The 27,797-nt window shown below is 44.7% G+C and overlaps 2 protein-coding genes across 2 annotated transcripts in view; one reads left to right on the top strand and one right to left on the bottom strand.

The window, feature by feature from the left end:
- LOC135910892 (uncharacterized) overlaps positions 1-27,797 on the top strand; it is a 257,520-nt gene that overhangs the window by 127,371 nt on the left and 102,352 nt on the right. The window contains exon 3 of the mRNA XM_070532769.1: positions 1,412-1,528. Within this exon, the coding sequence (XP_070388870.1) occupies positions 1,412-1,528 (117 nt within the window). The remainder of the gene's footprint in view (positions 1-1,411; positions 1,529-27,797) is intronic.
- On the bottom strand, positions 3,751-27,592 carry LOC139055334 (uncharacterized). Its single transcript, XM_070532768.1, has 4 exons — positions 27,274-27,592; positions 11,731-12,027; positions 4,424-4,492; positions 3,751-3,898 (listed from the first exon to the last, which is right to left on the bottom strand). The coding sequence occupies exons 1-3, from the start codon at positions 27,511-27,513 to the stop codon at positions 4,436-4,438; spliced, it is 594 nt and encodes a 197-aa protein (XP_070388869.1). The 5' UTR covers positions 27,514-27,592; the 3' UTR covers positions 3,751-3,898; positions 4,424-4,435.

Genomic DNA, 27,797 nt, shown 5'->3' on the forward strand with positions numbered 1-27,797 from the left:
AATCACTGCATTCTACCGGAGCTAGCATAGCGGACAGAAACTTGGAGGCTGAAAAAGAAGCTTAAGAACAAGTTAAGGACCGCGCAAGAGCGATGGAACTAAAAAGGTTAGGCATAACGTAAGAGGCAAGAAGAGACCTGTGTGGATCAGTCAGTAAACAGGTATAGCTTACATTGTTATTGACATCCAGAGAAAAACTGAAGTTGGGCAGGTCATGTAATGCGTAGGGCAGCTAACCAGTGCGCCATTAGAGTTACAGCATGGGTGCCAAGAGAAGGGAAGTGCAGTCGAGGACGGCAGAAAACTAGGTGGGGCGATAAAATTACGAAATTCGCAGGCGCAAGTTGGACTGAGTTGTCGCAAGACAGGGGTGATTGGAGACCGCAGGGAGAGGCCTTCGTCCTGCAGCGGACATAAAATTAGCTGGCGATGACGCTGATGACCAGGCTCTCCATTTCTGCGATAGTATGTAGAGTAAAATCAAACTCACATTGGGCCAGAGAAAGATTGCATACGCTGATGTAGGCCTTCGTGTAAAACCATAAAATCAAAACAAAGAACGAGCGCCTGTCGCGTAATACTTTTTCAATCAACCGAAATTCTGCGATGGCCCTGAATCAGATTGTTCAGGACGTGATCTCACTTCACATTAACTTCACTTCACATGTCATTGAGGCGCTGACGGCAGGCGGCGCGGAGGTATGCTTTCGCCTGTGATTAGAAAATATTAAGATGTATACCACAATGTTAGACTGAAACTCATGTATAGCATAACTGATTAACTGAAGCAGGCTTATTTGTCACCGCCTCATTCCAAAGGAGATGCCAATAAATTATCGTGAGCCCACAACACATCCGCGTACAATAATTGCCGTTTAACGCCGGTTATCGCTGCGCTATCAGTGACCATCTCTTCAGCTCGTATTGAATATTTATGCTCTCCATACATGAAAAAAGATATTTTGGGTCCGTGGCAAAAAATACTCTGCTCTCAGGTGGGGAAAGCGATGTAAATTTTTAAAAACACACGGAAATAGCTCACATGAGCTACTGTTATTTGAAGAGGCTCACGTGAGAAGAAGCTCAGAGGAGGTTTCATATTATTTCACTTCATTAAATCACCTTAAAGACTCCCGAAAAGGGGGGTGTTACATAAGGGGTGGGCTATTGAGAATGAACAAAGGATTTAATGCTTTAGTGCTTATCGTGTTTTGTCTCTGCTTTCTATGCATGTCTTGTAATAGACTTCCCCCTCTCCTGAGCGGCCTCACGTCTTTTCCTAATCGCCGCGGTAGGTCAGTGGGTTGGGCCTTGCTCCGATTACGTCGCACGTAAAACCCAGACTATGGTTTCTTTTAGCTTTACCTCACGATAAACCTCTCTCTCTCTCTCTCCCTTTACGGCTTCCAAGGCCAAGCAGGCATTCGAGTCAACAATGGTGTCGTGCCTCAAGGAGGTCAAGGGCGACACGCAGGACGTGAACCAGTTGAAGCAAGCCGTCTGCTCCACCCCAGTGCTCAAACGAAAGGTGGGTGCATGGGCGGGCTACCCAGCTGCGCTTCGCTGTTTGCGCTCACCTGTGGTCATCAAATGCATGCGGCTTATGCAACTCTTGACTGCCGTGCCGCTATAAAACCGATACAAGACTGACCTAGCACAGCTAACTTCACTGCTTAGAGCTTTCTTGAGCAAATCGGCGCTATTCTAGGTGCGTAATGATCACACAACACTGGCCGCGTTCGCTATCTTTGTTACGGCGCAGTTGCGAGGCGGTTCTTGTGAGGCTTGGCGATCGTCGCCGTGTGGCCATTCTAGAATGCAGCAATCGTCTTACCATTCAATAACTACGATGTCACTGTGCTGCGACAAATGAACGAAGCCAAACAGCGAGATCTCGCAAGCTCGGGTATCTGTCCGCACGTCATTCACAGGAGCCGTACTGCCTTAACACCGATGCCTACTCCAAGCCTCTTTTTGGAGTGACGGCAGCTTCGAATGTGAGCTACAGGTTGCCTGCGAAATTGCTCATTCGCTCCTCAGTTACCGCGCAAGGCATCGAAAGCGAATTCGCATTGCGATACAATGCCGCAGATTGCACGTGCGAGGAAACGCGTCGCATGTGATGAGGAAAAATTGAAGCCCCGGTACTTACAGTAACGTTTATTGAAAGTGATAATACAGCGCCATGCACGCAAATAATGAGTACTGCGCTTGCTGTATTCGCGTTGGATTCTCCCTTCGAGTAAGTGAACTGAAATTATGGAAGTGTGGTCGCACATGCATGCCATGTTAAAACGTTGGGTAAGTGCGATCACGCAAGTTGAATGTCACGACGCTCATGACTTGGTTTCCTGCTCTCCTTTTTTCCCTTCGCACGTATCAAGATTTTTCGCACGGAGCAAAGAAATATGGGAGGGGGCAACGCGATTGAAGGCGATGTGGCGGCCCAGCACGCGGCAACAATGCAAGGGCTTGCGGTACGTTTGAGTAGTCCCGGTTGATGTCCTTTTTTTTATACCTATTCGAAACCATTTGAAACTCTTCAAATGAACAAAACATGGCTACCACCGCGGCACTTTCGCTTAATGCCACGTTCAAATTTCTGCATTGTGGCATCGAATCGCGGTGTTGCGCTATGCCTGCCCGTTTGGCGAGCCGGATCAGAGAGAGAGCGCGTCGGCAGTTGAAGGCGAATGCTGCTCGGCGTTGCTGCACTGCTTTTGCGGTAATTGTGCGCTGCGGTTTGTGTTGCAGCAAATTGCATAGTAATGTCTGTTGTCATTTCAGAAGCTACGCACGCACATCCCTCACTTATACAGGGAGACTAAAAACTGTTTTATAAACTGGTCCGTTCTCGTGCGAGGGAGAAAGCAAAGTTTAGTTGACGAGTTGGAGTGCACCTTTCTCCTTCGTTCGCCGATACATGTTTTGTTTTACCCGTCGTGGTTGCTTAGTGGCAATGGTGCTGGGCTGGTAAGCAAGAGATCGCGAGTTCAAATTCCGACCACGGCGGGCGCATTTCGACGGGGGCGAAATGCGAAAGCTCCCGTGTACTTAGATTTAGGTGCACGTTAAAGAACTCCGGGTGGCCCAAATCATTCCGGGGTTCACTACGGCATGCCTCATATTGAGAGCGTGGTTTTGGCACGCAAAACCCCATGATTCTCTGGAATAAGATCGTATGCGTCCGATGACCTACCGCTTGTTCGAGTTCGCAGGACGCAGTGTTCGAAGCAGGGCCAGCGCTTGGGTACATAGCGGATACCACATGACCCGGCCGTATACGGGTCTCAAATTCTGAAAGCAGGAACGAGCGCTGTTTGCAGCTGCTGCTGCTTTTCGTGGGGGCGGATAAATTGACAACGCACCGCGTTTCACGAGAAAACAGCACAGCACGTACGTAGCAAATACAACTAGCCGCTTCTTGCGGGAGTCAGCGTCATCTTAGGCAATGAGCTCCACCGCATTTCGCCTGCAAGGATGGCTGCGCTCCCGCAATGCGATCAATCGCATGCATGCAAACCGTCACGTGTAAGATGCCACTGATCCAGCGACAGTGCAAATCAATAAAGCTCGCATAACAGGGCCAAGTACACATGGGCAAGGACTAGGTAAAAATTGCGGCGAATACATTTCATTTCATTTATTTACTCTCAGGGCCATTCGGCGTTACAGAGAGGAATGGCTATACAAGAATACAAGAATGCAACTGGGTGTACAAGAATACATTTGTAGTAGGCATGTTAATGAACATAATCGTACACAGTAGACTTTAAGGCTTCCGGTGCTGCGATGGGCACGACGGAGGTAGGAAAGTGGTTCCAGTCCGTCTTTGGAACAAACGAATCAAAATGAAGATTAGTCCTGCAGCTTGGCACGCCAACTTTGAACCGGTGATCTATACGGGATGAAAAATAAGTGGGAGTAATAAAGAGTGATTGCTTTAGAGTGTCATTGGTGAAATATATTTTGTGAATGAGGCATAAGCGAGAAATACGACGGCGTAAGGAAAGGTCAGGGAGATCTAATGTTTTCTTCATAAGCGTTACACTGGCTGAACGAGAACAATGAGAGAGTATAAAACGAACAGAATGATTTAGGATGGATTCGAGGACTTGTATGAGTGATTTGGTGTGAGGATCCCAAATGCAAGAAGCATACCGTAGTTTCGGGCGCACGAAAGTATTATATAGAAGTAGTTTTAGGGACACAGGAGCCAGGGAAAAATTACGGCGAAGGAAACCAAATGTGCGGTTAGCATTATTAGTAATATGTGCAACGTGCGTTTTCCATGACTGGTTGGCAGTAATGTATACGCCAAGATACTTATAATCAATGACTGAAGTTAAAGAAGAGTTATTAAGGAAGTAGGTGCATGAAGACTGGTTAGACGTTCGCGTTATTGTCATTGCTTTGCACTTACCAATATTTAGTTTCATAGACCAGGGGTGACACCAAGTGGAGATGTTATCCAGATCCGATTGAAGAGTGGCTGCATCAGAAGGTTTAGATATTTTTCTGTATAATACGCAGTCATTCGCGTAGTCTAATTTGTGAGTCAATGGAATCAGAAAGGCCGTTAATATAAATTAAGAAAAGCAGAGGACCTATTATGGAGCCTTGGGGAACTCCAGATGTTACAGGGCATACAAGGTGAGTCACAGTCATTAATTGAAATGTACTGGGTACGGCCCTGCAAAAAGCACTTGATCCACTTCATCAGATTAGTATCAAGATTTAGTTTACTAAGCTTGAAAAGTAGTAGTTGATATGACGCAGTATAAAATGCTTTCGCAATATCTAAAAAAAATGCAATCCACAAATGATGAACAATCTAAAATGGAAAACAAATTATTTGTAAACGCGACCAGTCGAGTTTACTTAATTTAGGCAATTATACCCTGTATGGGTATAATTAAAGACACAGCGTATAAATTACGCTGTCTCTTACCGGAATGATACCAAGGAAGTGCTTCTTTAACAGCTTTATTCTTTTCGCCCGAGGGCATCATAGATATTGTTCGCGCTTTTGGAAATGTGTTTAGAAAATAGGTAGTTCAGGGCGAGAATGCCTAATAGCTGCTGCATGTGGTATTTTTGTTCCATTTCTCGCTGAAAAGTTCGCGTCCCGTTTGGGAAGTCATCACACCTCGATGCTGCCTGAGCAAACTTAACACGCCGGGTGATTTGTTTGTTTCATAAAGTAGTCCCTTCTTGCATGTGAGTTTTGTACTCAACAGAATTGTTTCTTACACTCATGCTGCAGAAGACTAAACCGGGCCTTGCCACCAGCGCTCATCTACTTTGACTGGCGCTGCTCTGCCTTTAAATATAGCATGTGGCACCTCTCTCTAGTAATATAAAAAAGTACTGAAAAGTTAGTCAGTCTTTATCTTTGTACGTTTCCAAGCACCTCCCTTGGGGAACTTAAAATTGCACAAACTGCAGCGGGAACGGTAGTTTGTCGGCGTATGCTGCAGAATTGCATCGGCGGTACAGCACTAACATGCGCTTTTATTAATCCGTGTGTTTGGTGACTTTGTTGGCTAGTGTACGCGTTTCCATCAATAAATTGGCAATTACTCTTCTTGAGGCGACTTCGACTGCACTTATTCGGCGATGTTACATGTATTTATCGGCAGAAAAATCACAACGGTATATGCAGAGATTGCACCATGCGGATTTGTTTGATATTAGTCTGCACTAACGACGGGTGCTTATTATTCAGGTACATAAGCAGCATTGCGGCAAGGGTAGAATAAAAAATACAATCAATAGATCGCATCACTCAACAAAATTTATCGGCAGTGAACATGATTTCCACGTCATGCAAATGGGGTTCATGGCGTTTGTCTGCGGGACACACCTTGCACGTATGTGGACCATGTTGTCCCAAACACCAGTAACATCGTGTTCATACCCGCTCGCACATAGGTAAGCATCTTCCCTACAGCTGTCACCGTAGAAGAAGCAGCTTGGCACCCGAACAAAGGAGAAATCGCAGCCGCGAACTTCAGCCATCCTTGCTGCAAAGGGTTGTCTGCTACTGCTCCCGCGTGTACTGTTGGAAGCGTCCGATAGGTGGCTTTCAGTGTCGCCTCTATAGGCGGTGCACGAGGCGTATAATTTCGTAGTATTACTCGTGGATAAGGCCGACAAAACCAAGCGCTTTGTGGCCGATTTCGAGCGTCTGAGTGACGTACAAATTACGGATTGAAAACCCATGACCAGAGCCGACGCAGTTTTCGCCAGTGCTGCAAACAAGGAGTACTCCTCCAAGTTAGACTTCGCAAAGCGACACTGGCAAATCCCGCTATCCAAAGACCCTAAATCCAAAACGGCCTTTTTTTGCCGACATATTGGCACGTGGCTTCGTTTATGTTTTACGAGGGAGCGCTTTTCACCGTGTAAGGAATGTTATGACTCAGTGCGGGACGTGCCAACATGTATCGGACGTTTCTCGAATGTTATCGATAGTTTTGTTGTCACTGAAGCTTGTGTTATTTATTTATTTATTTATTTATTTTGGATACTTTCCTGGCCCGAAGGCATTACAGAAAGGAGTGGTAAGTGAAAAAAAAGTACATAATTATACAATAATAGGTATTACAAACTGGCAGAAAATACAGCAGTCTTGAAATTGCCAACGTCAGAAATGGCAGCGATGGAGGGAGGAAGGTCGTTCCAGTCGGCGCTGGTTTTAGGAATAAAAGAACCATGACACATCTTTGTTCTAAAATATGGAATACAAGCTTTAAACATGTGATCGAAACGGGATGAAATGTATGAAGGGCGAGTAATAAGATGATCCTTTAATAGTGGGTTGCGGTGATACAGCCTGTGGAAAAGACACAGTCTAAAACATTTACGGCGCAATGAAAGCTCCGGTAATGTAAGTGTGTTTTTCATGGAAGTAATGCTGTCGTTACGGGAATAGTTAGATAAGATGAAACGTGCTGCGCGATTCTGGATGGATTCTAGTGTGTTTATCAGTGTGATTTGATGGGGATCCCATACGGTGGATGCATACTCTAGCTTTGGTCGCACTAATGTTTTGTAGAGGGTAAGCTTTATCGGCATAGATGCAGCAGAGAAATTTCGACGCAAGTATCCAAGAACCCGGTTAGCGTTATTAGTGGCGTGTTTGATGTGCGTATGCCATGATAAGTTACGTGAAATATGGACACCTAGGTATTTGTAAGAGTTGACGGATTCAAGAGAAGTATCGTGAAGTAAGTAAACCCGCGTGTTGTCAGTGTTAGTGCGGCTTCATACATGCATTGTTTTACATTTATTAACGTTTAGTCGCATGAGCCATTTATCGCACCAGTTGGATATGCTTCTAAGATCGTCTTGAAGCTTATCAGAATCAGTATTGTTAGTTATTTTGCGATAAATGACGCAGTCATCTGCGAAAAGCCTGATAGATGAATGGGAAATGCATTTAGGAAGGTCGTTTATCTAAATCAGGAAAAGCAGGGGTCTAAGTACCGATCCCTGTGGTACACCCGATGTTACGGAAGTGCGAGAGGATGAACATTCATTAGCTGAAACGTACTGAGTTCGATTAGACAAAAAGCTTTTAATCCAGTTTAGTACATTCGGGTCAATGTTAAGCATGCTAAGTTTAAGAATGAGGAGATCATGTGAAACAGTGTTGAAAGCTTTTGCAAAGTCCAAAAACACGCAGTCTACATCGAAGCCCATATCAGTATGGGTAAATAGGTCATTAGTAAAACATATGAGTTGCGTTTCATATGAAAATGTTTTCATGAAACCGTGTTGTTCAGTCGAAAAGAAGAAATTAGACTCAAGGAAATCAGATGAGAACGTATAATATGCTCCAATATTTTATATGGTATACTTGTCACTGATATAGGACGATAGTTATCGGGGGAATGAGTGTTACCTAATTTAGGGACCGGAACAACCTTGCCAACCTTCCAATCGCTTGGAATAACTGAGGAACCTAGAGACTGGGAAAAGAGCACCGAAAGCATAATGGAAGAATATGGTTCAGTAATTTTAGGCATTTTACAGTTAATTGAATTTTCACCTGATGAAGAAGACATTTTCAGGTTCTCAATCAACTTTTGTATGCCGACCCAATCAATATAAATGGAGTTCATTGGTAAATAGGAGCATTTAGTTACCGATGGTACAGTGGCAGGAGCACATTTGTGGAAAACGGAAGCAAATACATAATTCAAAACGGAACAGCACTGGTTCGGAGCGATCGCGACATTGTCAGAACGGGCTAGTTGGATTGTTTTGCTTTCTTTGCCACCAACAATATTCCAGAATTTACGTGGATTAGACTGCAAAAATGATGGGAGGGTGTTATCGAAAAAAATCTTTTTTGCATTTGTAATAGCGATAGTATATTCAGCGTGAATACAATGATATGCTGCCCAGCGTTCGGGAAGGTTAGTTGCTTTGGCGCGACGAAAAATACGTTTCTTTTTGTTGCGCAGACGGCGTAGAATTCTAGTAAACCATGGCGAGGAAGGACTCGAAACAATCTTTCTTTGAGGCACATAGCGATCCATTAGTGTTAGCAGTTTGTTCTTGTACAATGACCAGTTCTCATCAACGGTAAGTTCAAAAAAATTACCGACGATTACGTTACTTCCTAATGCGAAATTTGAGCGCAGCAAATACGAGCCTTTGTTTGCGTTTGGCCTCGGCCTCGGCCGCGCGAACGGTAGAGTCTTCTCTGCGACGGCGATGAGCTTCTGCTTCAGCCTCGCTTACTGCTGGTTGCTCTCGACGGCGGCGATGAGCCTCCGCTTCGGCGGTGCGAACGGCAGGGTCTTCTCGGCGGCGGCGATGAGCTTCTGCTTCAGCCTCGCTTACTGCTGGTTGCTCTCGACGGCGGCGATGAGCCTCCGCTTCGGCGGCGCGAACTGCAGGGTCTTCTCGGCGGCGGCGATGAGCTTCTGCTTCAGCCTCGCTTACTGCTGGTTGCTCTCGACGGCGGCGATGAGCCTCCGCTTCGGCGGCGCGAACGGCAGGGTCTTCTCGGCGGCGGCGCTTAGCCTCTGCTTCGGCGACGCGTACTCCTGGATCATCTCGACGGCGGCGACGGTAAGCTTCTGCTTCGGCGGCACGCACCTCTGGATTCTGACGGCGACGGCGCTGGGCCTCTGCTCTGGCAGCTCGTTTAGCAGCAGCAGCAGCAGCAGCAGCAGCAGCAGCAGACGGAGGACTTCCATCGGTCGTCTCGCTCATGGCTCAGAAAGAACTGGCAGATAATTTCGCAGTGGCGAACGGCAGCGGCAATTTCGGCTCGGGCGGTGCACATATACAGATCCGCCGCCATCGATCTGGCTCTCTGATTGCCACCGCACAGGGGTTGCATTGGAGGAGGAGCGAAGAAAGGAATTAAGTTCGAGCCGGCGCTTTGACAATCGGAGACTCGCAGGAAGAGGGGGGAGGGGGGCGGCGTGTACACCCAGCGGCAAACGATGGGGGCAGAAGCGCGCGCAGCAAGCGGACAACACGATAAAGGGAGGAGGGAAGAGATAGCAGCGACTGACTGATGCCGCTGACGCCGATAGTGAGTCAACCCCAGCTGCGGAGTTGGTTTCAGGGACAACGCCGCCGATGCCGACACAAACAATATGATACCCTCGCTTCCGCAGCGCTAAGAACCAGGTCTAGCCGTGGGAAGGTGGTCACGTATTCGTCGACGTGCCGGGGCCTACGTGAAATAACCGGCGCGTCGGCAACTGAAGAGCACCCTATCCGCCACACAAGAACAGGGGGGGGGGGACCCTTTCCTCCTCTTTCCGCATGGCGGCGACGGTGTTCTATGCAGTCACGTTATCTTGACTCTCTAGCGGCGTCAGCGGCATCCAGCGGTATCAGTCGGTCGCTGCTAGCGCTGGGGGGATGAAAGGGGGGCGGAGCTGGTTACGAGGCCGACGAGAACACCGACGACGACGCGACACCCAGGAACGGACGCCAAAGAGCTGCGCTCTAAAAAGTTGACTGTGTAGTCAGTAATGAATGATTGTAGTTCATTTAATATGGATGTGGTATCGGCAGCATTGTAATCACATATAGTTTTAACGGTTTTCTTCGAGCAAACTTTCTTCTTAAGTGTTAAGTGGAGAAGCGAGTGGTCACTTATTCCTTTAAGGTATGTTGGAGGAGAAACCAAATCTGGAGCTGTTGTAAAAAAGAGATCTAAAGTATTAGAGGAAGTGCTGGTAGTGCATGTGGGTTGGTGAATCAGCTGGGTTAGATTAAAATCAGCGCAGATGTCTAAAAAATGGCTGCACTCGGAAGATGACTGCTTAAGGGAGGGAACACCGCTTTGCCACACTATGGTTGGAAAATTGAAGTCACCTAGTAAGAACAAATGTGATTTTGGGTATCGAACAACTAATTTGTTAAGGACATCATGAAGGTCAGTGCATAAATTGGTAGTGGAGGATGGGGACCTATAACACGCGCAAAAGATCAGGTCGCCAGTGGGAAAAGCAACACGATTGCAAACTATTTCTAATGGTGACTCAATGGAGATAGTGAAGGAAGGGATAGCAGAGCGCACGGCAATCAGTACACCTCCGCCCGTACGGAAATCACGATCGTACCTGTAAAAGTTATATGTTTTTTGACACTCTAGTATTTCACTATCTTTAATTTTTGCTGAAAGTCATGTTTCAGTGAGCACAAATATATCACCTGAGCATGCGTCGATATGTGATGACAGTGATGTGCGTTTGTTGGCGATACTTCGGACATTTGTAAAAAGAAGTGATAAGGAGTTTGCTTGCTTTGGAACACGAGATAGCTATGCTGCACCCAAATGTGAAGATTGTGGACCCAATGGTTTGTTGTTTGTTGGGGTAATCGCGCTCCTAGCTGGTCCAGTCTCGCATACTTCATCTGTAGCTGCGCAATAAACATAACATTTTTTACCTATGATTAGTTTGTTATGTCGCAAAGAAAAAGACTGGCCGCTGGCCTTGCCAAAATCATTTAGTGCTTTCCGCGATTGACGAGTGGCTTTGGAAAAGTCTTCGCCGACTGAAATACCATCGGCTTTAAACTTCGCTTTTTGCGAGAGTATATGGTCTCTCATTTTGGAAGACACAAACTTAGCTATAACAGGCCGTGTCTTGCCGACAACCTATTTGCCTAGCCTATGAGCCTTATGGATTGCGATTCCCAGGGAGTCATGTTGAAACAATGTCTAAGAAAGTGATGGGTCTGGACTTCTGATTGAGCGTTGTCTGAGATCCCATAGAAGATCAAGTTGTCGCGTCTTGAATGGTCCTCCAGAACGTCTAGTCTTGACGCGAGCGCAGCACTTTCGTTTGAAACTGCTGCATGGACTGCGGTAGTAATATCACTCCCTGACGGCATATTTTCAAAAGACTCATCCGCAGCTTCCACTGCAGTCAATCTATTGGAAAGGTCTGCAACAGTCTCAGTAAGATTTTCTTGGTTAGCCTTTAGGTCAGCTATGGCATTCATCATGTCGGCATGTCGCGTGTCAAATTTGATCGACAAAGCAGCTATGGCGGCCATAACTTCATTGTGCTTATGTTGAGCTTCAGTATGGGGACTAGGGTTTAATTCTACATCCCCGGAAAGTAAGAGCAACATAGCAACATAGACACAATCACTCAGAGTGGCAGCCAGCACTTGTGGGCAAGGGAAGAGCAGCAAACCGACATTGTTTGTACGTTTGCAAAAAAGCGATTCGGACTGACTAACCTGCACAAGAAAGCAGAAAGGAGAGCTTAGCAGCGACCGCATGGTAGCTGCTCTCCCGTGCCCACTGGAAGCGCCTTGCTGATGCCAGTTGCTTAAATCTGAGCGCTGCAGTGCTGCCGCTGGCGGCAGTGTCCGTGTCCCACTTGATACCGGCTTGAAGATGATGACGTCTTCCATGCTCAGATAATCAACGCTGTTGTCAGCTGCTTGTAGCGGTGGATCCAGCAGGAAATTCGATAGAGATGTAGACGTAGCACACGTGCTAGACGGGGACAACGATGAGCCGAAAGCAGCAATCTGCACAAGAAAGCAGAAAGGAGAGCTTAGCAGCGACCGCATGGTAGCTGCCCTCCCGTGCCCACTCTGATTCTGTGCGTGTAATCTGATTGCATGTGCGACGTGAATTCTGTAGAACTTTCGGGAAGACAAACCTAACTTAACTTAAACTTAACCGTGGTTAACTCGCTCAACCGTGGTTAATGCGAATCGTAGTCCGCCAGAGTTGCACGGGCTATATTGATCACGGTTAATGGTCTAATGACACGTCCCGTGATCTCTTGCGTACAGGTCACATTTTGAATATTTTTTCTGCGACATTTCATTAAAGTGGTAAAAAGATGTTATTTTTCAGCAAAACAATTGTCATATTTGAAAGTTTTAACGTAAGACAGCGTTTCGCACGTGTAGGTTATATATTTTCGATACTCCTGCTCTCAGTTGTGAGCAGGCCTGGTGGACATACAACTATAGAAAGAGTCAGAATTAAAGGTCACAAATGGGTAAATAGAAAATAAAATTAAGTCCGCTAAACGAAAAGGTTAAAAAAATTCCTAATGAACAAATGAAGGCCTCAACTAACATTTGTTACATAGTTGAAGAGAGTGCAACTTTACGCGAATGCACTTTGGAACTATACGCTTGCATTTACAAAAAAAGAAGAAAAAAGGAAGAAAAGGCAGTGCGTTCAGGTGTTAATGTACGTACACTTCGAGTTGACATTGCACAAATTATCGCAAAAAAGTACATGTTAAAAGTACTGAAGTTATAAGTTTAAAAGCAGCGCCATCAAACTAGTTGGACAAGAAAGTGAGACGCACACAAACACACAGCGTTTGTGTGTGTCTCACTTGTACAGTCTCATTGCGCTGTTCTTAAATTTTGAAATTTGTGCGTAGCTGTCATCTCTGTGTAGAGGCGCACGCTTCGACTACTTGAGCACAGAGCGGCCAGGTTGTCTTCCCAAATGCGTATCCGTCTCTCAGTTGTCGCGTCAGGCCAAATGATACGCTTTTTGGAAGATATCTGGGAAGCGCCAGCGCTGCAGTCGGGCGAAGTACCATCCGCCATTTTGCGCGTTTCCGAAACGTCGGTTACACTAAACCGAGGTTGCCAAGCTCGGTTGGCGGTCAGGCGTGGTTAGCGTCCTAGCCGCAGTTTCGCCTGCCGTGCAACCGCGCTAACCGCGGTTAAGGTCGCCCGTGTAACAGGGATATAAAAAGCTGACGCGCTTCAAGTTCAAATTCTTTATTTTCCAAAACAAGTTTTGTGGTTGACAGGGCTAAAAGCTGTGTTCTGCAGCTTGACAGAGGCCCGGACACCATATTCAAGGCAGTGCTTGACCTCGACTTCCATGTCGAACCGTTAAGCAAAAACATACGAAACAGAAAATAACAGTTCATCAGAATAAGAATACACTATAAGAATAAGAATACACAATACTAGATATTGTGTATGAAGGAATGAAAAAAATGCTCTATACAAAAGAAAAAATATATATAAGTGTGTCGAATATAGTGAAAAAATGGGAAAATAACATATATATATATATATATATATATATATATATGTATAGATATATATAAACGAGAAGAAAGGGGGTTAACCGAGGGGCCCGATTTGCATTAGTCATACCATAAGAAGCCAACAAACACTGACACCAAGGACGACATAAGGGAAATTACTTGTACCTAATAAATGAAATAAAGAAACGATAAATTAATGGAAATTAAAGTGGATGAAAAAACAACTTGCCGCAGGTGGGAACCAAACCCACAACCACTGCTTCATCCACTTTAATGTCCAGTAATTTATCGTTTCTTTATTTCACTTATTAAGTACAAGTAATTTCCCCTACGTCGTCCTTGGTGTCAGTGCTTGTCGGCTTCCTATGATATGACTATATATATATATATGAATTCACATATGCATATACACAAACCCATATAATACATCAGGAAAAGATATTACGTTCTAAAACTCTACATTGTGAAATACAAGCAGACACAGGAAGATTTAGCTTCTGTTAAAAAAGAATTAATGTTTGTAGCTTCTCGACAATAGTGGTAGGTATGTCTGTTTAGAAAGAAAGAGGTGATAAAGTAATGCTGGTGTGGGCTTCACTATATCTTTGTATTTGTTGAGGATTAACGGAATATTATATTTCAAAGGCTGCACTTTGTAAAAGGTGTGGAAACGTGGTTTTATCCAAAAGTCAAGACTACGTGTACGAACATTGGTATATTGCTGAAGTAGTGAGTGAGTGAGTGAGTGAGTGAGTGAGTGAGTGAGTGAGTGAGTGAGTGAGTGAGTGAGTGAGTGAGTGAGTGAGTGAGTGAGTGAGTGAGTGAGTGAGTGAGTGAGTGAGTGAGTGAGTGAGTGAGTGAGTGAGTGAGTGAGTGAGTGAGTGAGTGAGTGAGTGAGGTAACTTTATTTCGGTCCAGAGAAGACGCAGGGGAGACCCCGCGCCACCCGGCTATTCCCACGTAGGGACCGCCAAGCCGAGCTTGACGGCCCGACCGCGGGCACTCTGGACGGCCAGGGTTTGGTCGTTGAGTTCGGGGCTGCCCAAGAGCGCAGCCCACCTGTCCTCGCTGAAGGAGGAGCCGATGGCTTCACACTCCCACAACACATGCACAATAGCACTACTTCAGCAATGTGGACCAAGGGCAACATTGCTGAAGTAGTGCTATTGTGTTAATAAAGATGTTAAAATTGGGTGAAGACATATAGAATGAACGCAAAACACAAAATTCTTACATATGTTGTATTTTTATAACGTTGTATAATGTAAGATAATATTCTGTGGAAGGTAAATAATCAATATTTGCTATATTGCGAACAACTTTCTTTTGTAATAAACAAATACTTGTACTATTCCTTTGTGTAGTGGTCAACCATACGAGACTACAGTGGGAAGCGAACATATGGGAAGCGAACAATGCAGAATAAATTTGTTTTTTTTTTGCTTCCACTGGGAGAATTGCACCGCAACGCGATAGAGCCCCTGTGGTCATTGAACGTATTTTGCATAAGTTGTAAACATGCGAATCCCATGTGAAATTTGAGCTAAATGTTACTCCGACAATTTTATATTCATTGAGGATTTCAATCCTGTGCCCGTCGCAGTATATGTCCTGTTCTAAATTAATTACTTTATTTTTTTGCACGGAAGAAAAGTACCTTGGTTTTAGCTGGGTTAATTTTGAGGCAGTTATAATGTGACCAAAATACGAGCTTCTCAAGGACACCATGATGAATTTGTTGTTTTATGGCGGAAGGGCCAATTATGGCCAAAGAGCGCCAGGTCAGTGTTGACGAGTTTGCAGTGGGTAGGTGAGTTCCGTGAGTTATTGTGACGTAGCTGTAAAGGGGCCTAAAAGCGATCTCTGTGAAGCGCATAAAAGTTATATGTAATAAAATTATGGTAATGACTAATGAGTACTACGAAGAACACAAAAGATACATTGTAATAGATTGATTATATTTTAAAATATATGTAGGCAAACGTTTGCAAAACGCACTAATGCCTTAGAGAGCCCTTGAAACGGAAGGGCCTGAAGGCATGTCTTGTATGAAAATAAATTATCGCGGCGGCATCCTCTGGAGAGAGGATGTGCTACAAATTCGTAGGGCTAACAACATGTAAGACGACATCGTTTAAGAAGCTTAGGACTGCTCTGGTGTCAAACAACGGTTCTGTACCAAGAATCATTACAGGATGAAAGGGGATGTGCTGCCGGTATGCTAGCGGAAAGTGTTTTTTTCTCTCTGTTTCGGCTTCCCGACACTCCAGGAGGGCGTGGAGGACGGTGAGCTTTTCACCGCACCTACCGCAGGATGGTGGCTCATTTCCAGTTAGCAGGAAACTGTGTGTGGCATATGTGTGTCCTATTCTGAAACGACAGAAGAGGACCTCTGTTCATCGTGTTTTTGTTGCGGGGGGCCAATAACCCAGTTTTGGCTGAATCAAGTGAAGCTTATTATTTGTTTCAGCATACCATAAGCGCTGCCAGTGGCTTCTGAGTTTCTTTAGGATGAAAGGCTTTAGGTCTAATGCAGGTAGTGCAGTAGTAGAATGTATATCTTGTGAAGCTATTGATGTGCCAATTTGGTCAGCCAGCATATTACCGTCAATGGCCCTGTGTCCAGGTACCCAGCATATTATGACTTGCTGCTGAGACATGTACGATGTGCAAATAACGGAATAAAGCTCAGTAAGTGCAGTGTTTCGATGATTGCGGAGGAACATTAGGGCTTTTACGACGCTTAGAGAGTCGGTGTATATGATGGCTTTGTGCAACTTTCTTTTCTAGATTTGTTTAATAGCAGATAGAATTGCATAAGCTTCCGCGGTGTCTTCCGTGCTTGTTTCCGGATGCAGTCCATCGGACTCGGAGAAGGATGGTCCGATTGCAGCATTAAACACTCCGGCATGCGACTTAGAAACGTCAGTGTAAAACTCTATGCACGAGTGCTTCGATTGAAGTTCCCAAGAAGTGCATTCGGATATGTGCCTGTGGGGCGTGTTTCGTCACCTCTACGAATGATGTATCGCATTCTATGGGTTTGCACTGCCATGGCGGCAATTGCTTAGCTGGGACCATCAGGTTTCGCTGAAGAATCGGAACTTGCATTTCCTCAGCAAGCTTTCTAATGCGCAGAGAAAATGGTTCTCCTGCTGCAGGTCGATTATTAAAGAGCAGTGCAGATGCCACGTCGTTTATGCTTACATAAGAGGGATGGTCGCGGTTTGCGTTCACTTTTAGAAAGTACATGAAACTGGAGTATGACCTCTGAAGATGAAGAGACCACTCATTAGCTTCAACGTAGAGGCTCTCTACAGGACTTGTCCTGAAGGCACCGGTCGCCAAGCGGATACCTAAATGGTGAATAGGGTCAAGCATCTTCAAGGCGCTTGGACTGGCAGATTGATATACTATGGCCCCATAGTCTAAGCGTGTGCGTATAAGACTTTTGTAAACGTTCATCAGACACTTCCTGTTGCTGCCCCATGTTTTATGTGATAAAAGTTTAAGAAGGTTCATTGTTTTTAGACATTTCTCTTTTAGGTGCTTTAACTGTGGAATGAAGGTCAGTTTTGAATCTAATATGATTCCTAAAAATTTGTGTTCTGTGAAACTGGTATGTGCTGTCCATGTAGTTCTAGGCTGGGCTCTACAAATGAGCCTCTTTTTCGCGTGAAAAGGACACATGAGCTTTTAACAGGATTCAGTTTAAAGCCAATTTCCTCTGCCCATTTACACACTTTGTTCAAGCAAAGCTGGACATGTCGCTCACATATAGAAAGGTTACATGACTTGAAACCCAATTGTACGTTTATCTACGTACACCGAATAAAACATGCTCTGCGGTATATATAAGCGCAAGGAATTCATTTTCATTATAAAAATGGTACAGCTTAATACCTCTCCTTGCGGCAACCCAGTTTCTCGTGTAAATAGCCTGGATAGATCATTACCCACCCTAACTCGAAATATACGGTTTCATAGGTAACTTTCAATTACATTAAGCATATTCCCTCGAATACCCATTTCTGAGAGGTCTCACAATATCCCATATCTCCAAGTCGTGTCATATGCCTTTTCTATGTCTAGAAAAACAGAAAGAAAGAACTGATTATGGATAAAGGCGTCGCGAATGCCTGCCTCAATGCGCACGAGCTGGTCAGTAGTCGACCTACGCTCTCTGAAGCCGCACTGATAAGGGTCGAACATTTTATTCGATTCAAGGGAATGTAAAAGATGAAGATTGATAATTTTCTCGAACAGTTTGCATAAGCAACTTGTCAGTGCTATTGGACGGTAGCTTGAAACGCCGGATTCGTCCTTGCCTTCTTTCAAGACCGGCACTACTAAAGCTTCTTTCCATGAGGATGGAAGGTATCCAGCAGCCCAAACAGAGTTAAAAAGTGCCAGAAGTGTCATCTGTGTATCAGTGTGTAGGTTTTTAATCATGTCATACATAATTTTGTCAACTCCAGGTGCAGAGCTCATGCACGAGCTCAACGCAGCTCTAAGCTCGGCAATATTAAAAAGACATTTGTATGGCGGATTTGGTCTGCATTTACGGTTTATTGACTGAAGTTCTGCTATTTCCTTATATCGAACGAATGTTTCTGAATAACTTATGGAACTTGATACACGTGCAAAATGTAATCCAAGGGCATCGGCCTGCTTTTGCAAGGTATTCCCGCGCTCATCAATCAAAGGTAATGGGTTGGTCTGCTGCTCTTTTAGCCTTCTCAGCCCATCCCATACTTTAGCCTCCTGGGTATAGGAATTGATGCCTGAGAGAAACCTCTCCCAACTTGCTCTTCTAGCCTGCCGTCTTGTGCGCCGTCCTTGTGACTTGATGTGTTTAAATGCGATGTAATTTTCCGCCGTAGAATATTGGCGCAATCTGCCCCACGCCTTATTTTGTCTTTTTCGTGCATCCCTGCAGTGTTCATTTCACCAAGGAACACGTTTCTTAGATGAGTGACTATTTGTTTGTGGAACGAACTTTTCAGCTGCATCAATAATGAAAGCAGTAAAATATGCTACAGTGTTATCCATGCTAAAATCCCGTGTAAAGTCTTGTGATAAGTAAGTAGATTCCTTAAAACGCTTGCAATGAGCGGAGTCAAGTTTCCAGCGAAGTACCTGTGGACGAGTGTCGTGTCGTGTTAGTAAGTTTAAAGTTATCGGAAAGTGGTCACTCCCAAATGGATTTTCTATAACATTCCATTCTAAGTAAGAAAGAAGTATTGAAGATCCAAGTGCTCAATATATGTAGGAGAATGAATTATGCGCAACATTACAGTAGGTGGGTTTTTTCCTATTAAAGAGGCACACACCGGACGTAACAAGAAAGGATTCGATCAGTCGACCCCTCGAATCAGTACTGGAATCTCCCCAGAGATTGTTGTGAGCATTAAAGTCCCCGACAATAAGAAACGGCTCTGGAAGTTGATTAATAGGTTTGTGGAATTTAATTTTACTCATATGATAGTTTGGAGGCATGTAGATATAGCAGACGGCTACTAACTTATTAAAAAGAATTTCGCGAACCGCAACTTACTCGAGGGACGTCCGAAGCGGAAAGTGTTGGCAAGAAACAGTTTTATGGACAACTATCGCTACACCGCCGGATGAGGTGTTGACCTCGTCACGATCTTTACGAAAAATAATGTCTGACCGGAGAAAATTTGTCTGTGTAGCTTTTAAGTGCGTTTCCTGAACACACAATGCCTTTGGATTAAGATTGTGTAGGAGTTCGGTTACGTCGTCAAGATTGTGGATGAGTCCTCTCACATTCCATTGCATAATTTGTGTATCCATTTTGATAGAGTTGGATACTGTGTGTTCTGGAAAGGAAAGGAAAGGTTAGTTCACCGGCACTTTGCAGGCGCCGTGACGGGAGTTTTATCTCTTTTGGAGCGATCAAGAGATCCTCGTCGCTCCTTAGGCGCTGGTGGTGACGTCTTGCTGGTGGTTGTGTCCATCGCCTCTTGCGAGGCGCTGGACACGTGCTATACCGAGCGCTTTGTTTGACGAGAAGGACTTGGCACGTTGGACGAGACCTTCGAGGTCACCTACCGGAGGTAGATGGCCCCTTCTGCTGTGTTGGCGTAGCAGCGCTAGCTGCATCCGCCAGGGGGGCGGATGGCGTTACTGCCACCTCACTTGGTGTGTCAGTAACACTTAATTTGGGCCTAGTTGGTACATAATTCTGAACTAAACGTAACAGCGCAAGCACCTAAGACGAGCCACAAAAAGAAAGACACGACACACACTGGCGCTGACTAACAACTTCCTTTTTTCTTTTCGTCGTCGGTGCATATATATACCTAGGCCGCACAACCGCGCAGGCGCAGAGAATACATTACTGACATCTGTCAACTTATCGTATACGCAAACGTAGGAAATCAATTTCTGATGAATGCAGGGACGAAGATGTGTAACTAATGCAATTATTTCCTTGTCTTTTTATGTGATAGGCCTCTAAGGCAAGCCGCGCATGTTCATCTTGCTTTTTCCACGAATTATCGTCCGATCAAGTCCCACCTCACAAATGCTGCAAGAGTTTATATGCCCAACCAGGTGCGCTCCTTTATCTACATTTTTGTTTACTTTTTGCGCATGTTCCCTTAGTCGCTCATTGACGCAACGCCCTGTCTGGCCAACGTATGTCTTACCACATGAGAGTGGAATGCCATAAACCACGCCGACAGCGCACGACACGTATGAGGCATCATGCCGAATTTGGCATCCTCCTCTGCTCTCTCCGCAGGTTCGGGAACGTAGCTTTATTTTATTCAGTTCCACAGCGTGAACTCCTGTCTTCGGTACATGAATGTATTGAGTATAGTGGTACGATCTCGTTCCAGAATCATGCCGGACTTTCAGTGGGTAATCTTTTAAGTCTTTTAGAATATTACCTTCGAGCTCCTTTTATTGTTTTTAATGACCAACCGTATTGACAACGGAATGGTATTTGTATTGGATCATGTGTTGCTCCCGTCCTTGTGGATATTTTTTGTCTAGTGTGGATCATTCTTTAGACCATGCATTTATTGAGCGGAAAGTTTTAAAAGTGTTTAGATATGTCGATGATTTTTCGGTATTTTTATCGCTTGACTCCTCCTACCAGGATACGATCAATAAGGTTTTAGAGGATTTTAAGGTACATGGACAAGGTCTTATGTTTACGCACGAGAGTCCACAAAACAATGTATTGCAGTTCTTGGAACTGAAGCTTGAATTCTGTGAACGCCATGTGCGTTGGGCGTATCAACCCGTGCGAAAAAGGAACTGTTGTCCTTCAAGTCTGCGCACTCGAAAATTGTGAAAAGAGGTATTGCGTCGTCATGTATAGAATTGGCACTTAAGAGTTCGTGCGTGCTCGAGATGCAAGGAAGTGTTGACAATCAGATCAGGTGACTTTTGACAACTGGGTTCCCTATGTCGCTTTTGACTGCCGTGGTTGAAGCTCTGATCCAGAGAAGAAAAACCACAAAAAGGCCGGCCGCCGAACGTGAAACGCGAAGGCCTGCGGTGGTCCCTTATATGCATAAGGTGACCCATCATCTCAAGAAAGTTGCTTGCAGGCATAGTGTTCCTTTGGCAATTTCTGCGCCAAACAAGCTTTCAAAGCTGTGTTCCCGCGCCTGCGGAGAGAACAGAGGAGGATGCCCAATTCGGCATGATGCCTCATACGTGTCGTGCGCTGTCGGCGTGGTTTATGGCATTCCACTTCATGTGGGAAGACATACGTTGGCCAAAGAGGGCGTTGAGTCAATGAGCGACTCAGGGAACATGGGCAAAAGGTAAACAAAAATGTAGATAAAGGAGCGCACCTGGTTGCGCATATAAACTTTTGCAGCAATTGTGAGGCGCGACATGATCGGACGATAATTCTTGGAAAAAGCAAGAATGAACATGCGCGGCTTGCCTTAGAGGCCTATCACATAAACAGACAAGGAAATAATTGCATTAGTGGCACATCTTCGTCCCTGCACTCATCAGAAATTGATTTCCTACGTTTGCGTATACGATAAGTCGGCAGATGTCCGTAATGTATTCTCTGCGCCTGCGTGGTGGTGTGGCCTAGGTATATTTATTTATTTTATTTATTTCAGAATACTGCAGGCCAACAGTTATGGCCCATGCAGGAGGGGCTATACAAGGCATGTAAATACACTGGAACATCAAAAAATAAAAAGAAAGAACGGCAGTTTAACAGATTGCCGCTAACAGACAAGCAGAAAAATATGTATACACATGTACATATTCATATATATATATGCTTTCGCACATATGCAGCTCTCATTCACTCAAACAAATGCTCTTCTAGAGCTTTAACAAAATTAGCGGACTGGAAGATGGCCCCTGGAAGACAGTTCCAGTCGGAAACGGTCCTCGGAAAAAAACTGTGTTTGAATGTTTCAGTTCTTGCAAAAATTGGTTCCAGTAAATGACTTCCTGTGTGGTGTGTTCGTCTAGACGATAACTGTTTAAGTTCTGTGGGATGCGAAATGTTTAGTTTATGTGCTAAAAGCTTATGCAAAAACAACAAACGGGACATTTTCCTACGTACTTGAAGTAGTTGGATGTTATTTGTTTTCATTAGTGTCGTAGGTGAATCAAGCCTTCTGTATTTGTTATAAATAAACCTAATCGCTTTCCTTTGCACCATCTATGCACCAACGACGAAAAGAAAAAAAAGGAAGTTGTTAGTCAGCGCCAGTGTGTGTCATGTCTTTCTTTTTGTGCCTCGTCTTAGGTGCTTGCGCTGTTACATTTAGTTCACTGGGTGTGAGTCGGACAGCCGCCGGAGACCGTTGTGGCGCTGCCCCCTGACGCGCCACTTCGGCAAATGTGTTCTTAGGCAGGTATGCCACCCGCCTACGTGCCTCCTTGAACGATATATTTTCTTTCACTTTGATCGTGACAATTTCTTTTTCTTTTTTCCAAGATGGGCACGACCGCAAGTACGCGGCGTGCTCGCCATCACAGTTGACACAATGTGGAGTGTTCTGGCATGTTTCGGAGGAATGTTCATTGTCGCTGCACTTGGCACATGTCAGCCGGCCTCGACAGTTCTGTGAACTGAGGCCAAACCTTTGGCACTTAAAGCATCTGAGAGGATTGGGCACGTACGGCCTGACACGGAGCTTGATGTAGCCGGCCTCGATTGACTCGGGCAGGACACTCGAACCGAAGGTGATTATCAAGTGTTTGGTTTGGATTTCTTTGCCATCTCGCCTCATCTTAATTGTTTGGACATTTATGACATTCTTTTCACTGAAGCCCTCCAAGAGCTCAGCCTCAGTGAGCTCCAGCAAATCATCGTCCGAGACAACGCCATGGGTGGTATTCATCGTGCGGTGCGGGGTTACTACTACTTGGGTGTCCCCAAATGATACTGGTTTAGGCAGTACCTCAAGTTTATTTATTTATTTATTTATTCAGAATACCCCTAAAGGCCCTCTCGCAGGAGGGTATTACATAGGGGTGCTGGTGCAGTAACGCATACAGATGTAATAGGTGAGTAATAGGGTGACAACAAAAAGTGGGGACTGATAATAATCACAAAAGATAATAATACAAGGCCAATAAGATTATTCTGGTAGTAATAATAATCAGAAGTGTACAAGAAGAATATGTATCACAAACACTGGAATAATGGAGGGTAATCTGGGTCATAGAAAGCACTCAGACCATTAATGTATAACAAATCAGTAAACAATACAACACGTAAACTTAAAAGAAAAAGGCAAAACACCGCAATAAAAATAGGAACAATAACCAAGAAATATGCATGTTACATAGAGGACAAGAACATCTTTTAACGTCATTCTTAGCGGGAAAAAAAATAGGGGGGGGGGACATGACACAAGAAAGGTTTACACACTTTCATTAAGGATTAGAAGTTTCTGGAATTCATTTATGTCGGTGACGGTTGCGATGTGAGATGGCAAGCTATTCCACTCGGTTATGGTGCGCGGTATGAATGATATGGCATAAGTTAGTGTGCGACACGTGAAGCGTTCGATTTTAAAAGGGTGATCACGGCGGGGAAAGATGGCAGGGGGTGGCCTGAAGAAGTCCTCGCGAAGTGATGCATGATGGTAGAGCTTATGAAGAAGTGATAAGCGAGGGATTTTACGCCGGCATGATAACACATGCAGTTCAGCACGATTCTTCAATGAAGTGACGCTGGTGTGACGTGAGTAATCCGAAAAAATAAAACGCACGGCATGGTTCTGCAGGGCTTTGATGTTTTTAATATTGTAGACTTGATTGGGATCCCAAATGGCTGAGGCATATTCTATTTTAGGACGAATTAAAGTGATATAAGCCTGTTTACGTAAGTGCGATGGGGTGTGTTTCAAGTTACGTTTAAGAAGCCCAAGTGAGCGGTTTGCTGAAGCAAGGGTGACGTTAATATGGTAATTCCAGGACAGATCAGACTGAAAGTTAACTCCAAGATATTTGTACGTGGTCGTAAGTTCCACTGAAGTATTATTTAGCAAGTAAGACGTTGGAATTCGAGAATCTTTTTTAGGGAAAGACAACTTAGTTTTTGAAGGATTTAGTGTCATTAGCCAAGTTGTGTACCACGAAGTTAAGGAGTCAAGGTCAGATTGTAGAGATTGGCGGTGAGCTTCAGAAGAGATGTTGCGGTAAATAACACAATCATCAGCGAATAGCCTAACTCTAGATTTAAGGGACAAGGGTAAGTCATTTATATAAATTAGGAAAAGCAATGGACCGAGCACACTTCCTTGAGGAACACCGGATGAGACTGGGATGAAAGGAGCGTCAAAGTTATTGACGGACGTGAACTGTTGTCTATTAGAGAGGAAGGCTTGCACCCATGCCAGAATAAGTGGGTGAATATTAAGATGTCTAAGTTTTAGTAAGAGCCGGTGGTGAGGAACTCGATCGAACGCTTTTGAGAAGTCAAGGAATATGGCATCAATTTGGATGCCAGCGTCCAATGATGAGTGTAAATCCTGAGTAAATCCTGCAAGTTGTGTTTCGCATGAGAAGCCCTTGCGAAAACCGTGCTGGTATTTCAAGATGATATTGTGTTCCTCTAAATATGTAATTACTTGTGAGTGTATAATGTGTTCCAAGAGTTTACAGATGGTACTAGTTAAAGATACAGGTCTGTAGTTAAGTGAGGACGAGCGATCCCCTGATTTAAATATGGGCACTACTTTCGCTATTAGCCAGTCCTGAGGAATTGTGCCTGACGATATTGATAGAGAGAAGATGGCTGCCAAGCAACGATAGATACCAGAAGAAAGATGTTTAGGTATTTTGTTGTTGAAGCCATTATGATCAGATGCAGAGGACGTTTTTAATTTTCCAAGTAGAGATAAAATACCATCTTCGTCAATTATTATTTCAGTCATATTAATACCGGAAACAACATCAATGCTAGGGCATGTAGTAATATCCTCAAGAGTAAAAACTGTTGAGAATGAATCAGTTAATAACTTAGCACATTCGGATTCAGTAACAGGAGAACCATTGGTATTAGCAAGAGTTACATCGGGGTGGTTGCTGGGATTTATTGTGCACCAAAAGCGCCGAGGGTTATCTATTAGCAAAGATGGCAAATCACGACTGAAAAAGCGACGACGAGTAGTTTTTAAAAGCTGTTGATATTCCTTGTCACACTTTTTATAGCGACACCACGAAGCCGATAGTCTGTTTTTGTCTGCCATCTGAAAAATCGTTTCTTTTTATTCTTAAGTCGACGTAATTTCTGATTGAACCATGGAGAAATGTTGATTGTTTTGATGGCCATAACTGGAATGTATTTGTTAATTAAGTTTGAGAGAGTATGTTTAAAAAGCTTCCAGTTATCTTCAAGGGAACGTGACAAGTGGGCGTCTAAAAATGGTCCGTGAAATGGGATAATTCGATACTTATTGCATGAAAATTGCCTCGCTTGTAGCACCTTATACACTTTCCGGCAACTCTCTTTTAATTAAGTGAACAAGTTAAGCTTCCAGTAATTATGCCGTGATCAGAAAGACCATCGAGATGGGCTATGTCAGGAAACAGGTCAGGTCGAGGAGTTAAAATTAGGTCAAGAATATTTGCGCATGTGCTCGAGCAACGTGTAGGTTTTTCGATAAGCTGGCACAACGAAAAATCAAGGCAAGAATCAAGAAATTCCTGTGCCTGAGTATCGTTGGCTGAAACAGATAGTGTAGACCATTGAATATTGGGATAGTTGAAGTCTCCGAAGATTATAAGAACCGCATTTGGAAACCTCCCGCATATTTCAACAACAACGCGATGAAATTCGCCTTCGAAGGTCGCATTCATGTCCGGGGGCAATAAAAAATACTAACAATGAGGTCAGTGGAACCAAGCTTCAGGGACACAAATACGCTTTCAAGAAATGGGTTAATAAAGATAGGTATTGCAAAGAAATCTTTAGAAATTCCAGTAAGCACACCCCACCTCTTCGATCCTTTCTATCGCAGCGAAAAAAGGTAAAATCTACTTGACTGACAAGAATATGATTATCGGAAACAGTATCGTTCAGCCACATTTCTGTTAGTGCGATGATGGAAGGCGAATTTGAGTCGATAATTGAAGATAGTTCAATACTTTTAGAAAGAACACTTCTGATATTAGTCCAGAAGACAGATACCTTTCCGTCTGAACGAGATGGGGTGGTTACATGTGCTTGACGCTTGGAAGGGGCACGTCACGTAGGTGGGGTCATTGCTGAGCGTGCGTCTGTGGTGGTACACACACCGCGCAATTAGAAGTTGTGTCCCAAATGTAAGTGACGTTATTTAGGCACAGCCTGTCAAAAATAAGACGTACATGGTCACCTTCCTTCCTTAGTGTTTTCGGAAATTGCAACAACTTCCTGCCTTTGTCCAGTACAGCCTCAGAATAGTCCCGTGCGACACCGAAGGGCGTATGTTTTTAGTTTGAAGCCTTTGCTCAGAATGGTTTCGACTTCTTTGTCATTAAAAAGTTTAGCGATGATGGGGCGCTTTTTATCTGAGGAGAAGCGACCAATGCGGTGAGCCCTGGCTAGTGATGAAATCGAAAAGTCAAGTCGGTTCATGCAGAAGTCACGCACAAGGCGCTCAGACTATTCCCATGTTTCAAATTGTTCCCCGTCAATTCCATAGAATATTACGTTCGACCTGCGGAAACGATTTTCCAAGTCGTCAATTTTGGCTTGAAGGTCTGAGAGGTCTGATGAAGTTCTGATATTGTCCCGGCGTGACCGGTTTTTCACCTCATCGGATTTTGAAGTGAGTTTAGTGATAGATTGCCTAAGTGAGACTATTTCGGAGTTAAGCTTGTCATACATTGCACTACAGTCAACAGCTCCTGTAGAAGATTCGAACGAAGATACACGTGTTTCAAGGGCTTCGAATCGGGAATTAAAAGATTCCTTGATATCGGCAATGTCAAGGGCAATTTGTTTCTGACCAGCCAACAATTGAGCGAGAAGATTAGCCGTCTCTGGAGGGGAAGTAGTGGAGCACTGACTGCTACTTGTAGTGGTGTTATGAGCCTCGCTTGACTTTGATGAACTTGCTGAAGGCACACCTCTAGGTCCAGGGTTAAGTTCAACATCCCCACTCAAGAGAAGGCTATCGTAACAGTGCAAAATGCGAAAGCAGCAAGTAACAACACTGTTCGGGTACAACAGCAGCAGCAAAAAGCGGTCATCAGAACGGTAGCTATATGCACCTTGAATATAACATACTTGCGTGAAAAACAGGCAGCGTTTAAGCAACATGCCGGCGTCGCTGCTGTACTGCCCACTGAAGGAAGGTGCCGTCGCAAAGACCTTTATATCATCCGGTGTAGATGTCGCTGACCGCAGCTTAGCGGTGATTGGTAGAACGACGGTGACATCAGCCAGAAGCGAATCACGTGGGAGGCCGTCGGCAAAGCCAAGGGGCATGCCAGGGTTATCACCAACAGGAGTGACAGGGCTGTCCATGGGCACACCATCGACCGCATCCACGTGCCGGTGAAAAGGAAGCGCGGAAGATAAGGCAGCATCCCCGCAGAAGAATCCATGGAAGCATCCCAAGAACTGCGTGAAAAACAGGCAGCGTTTAAGCAACAATCCGGCGTCGCTGCTTTACTGCCCACTATTGCTTCTGATCGCGGAGCTCCAAGAGGAGATCACCGCTAGCCATCCTCGACGCCTTATATCCTGGAGAGTGTTCGCACTGGTTTAGCTGGTTTTTCTGAATGGATCACGTGGAAACGAGGAAAATT

The sequence above is a fragment of the Dermacentor albipictus genome, chromosome 2 (assembly GCF_038994185.2).
Source record: "Dermacentor albipictus isolate Rhodes 1998 colony chromosome 2, USDA_Dalb.pri_finalv2, whole genome shotgun sequence".
Lineage (NCBI taxonomy): Eukaryota > Metazoa > Arthropoda > Arachnida > Ixodida > Ixodidae > Dermacentor > Dermacentor albipictus.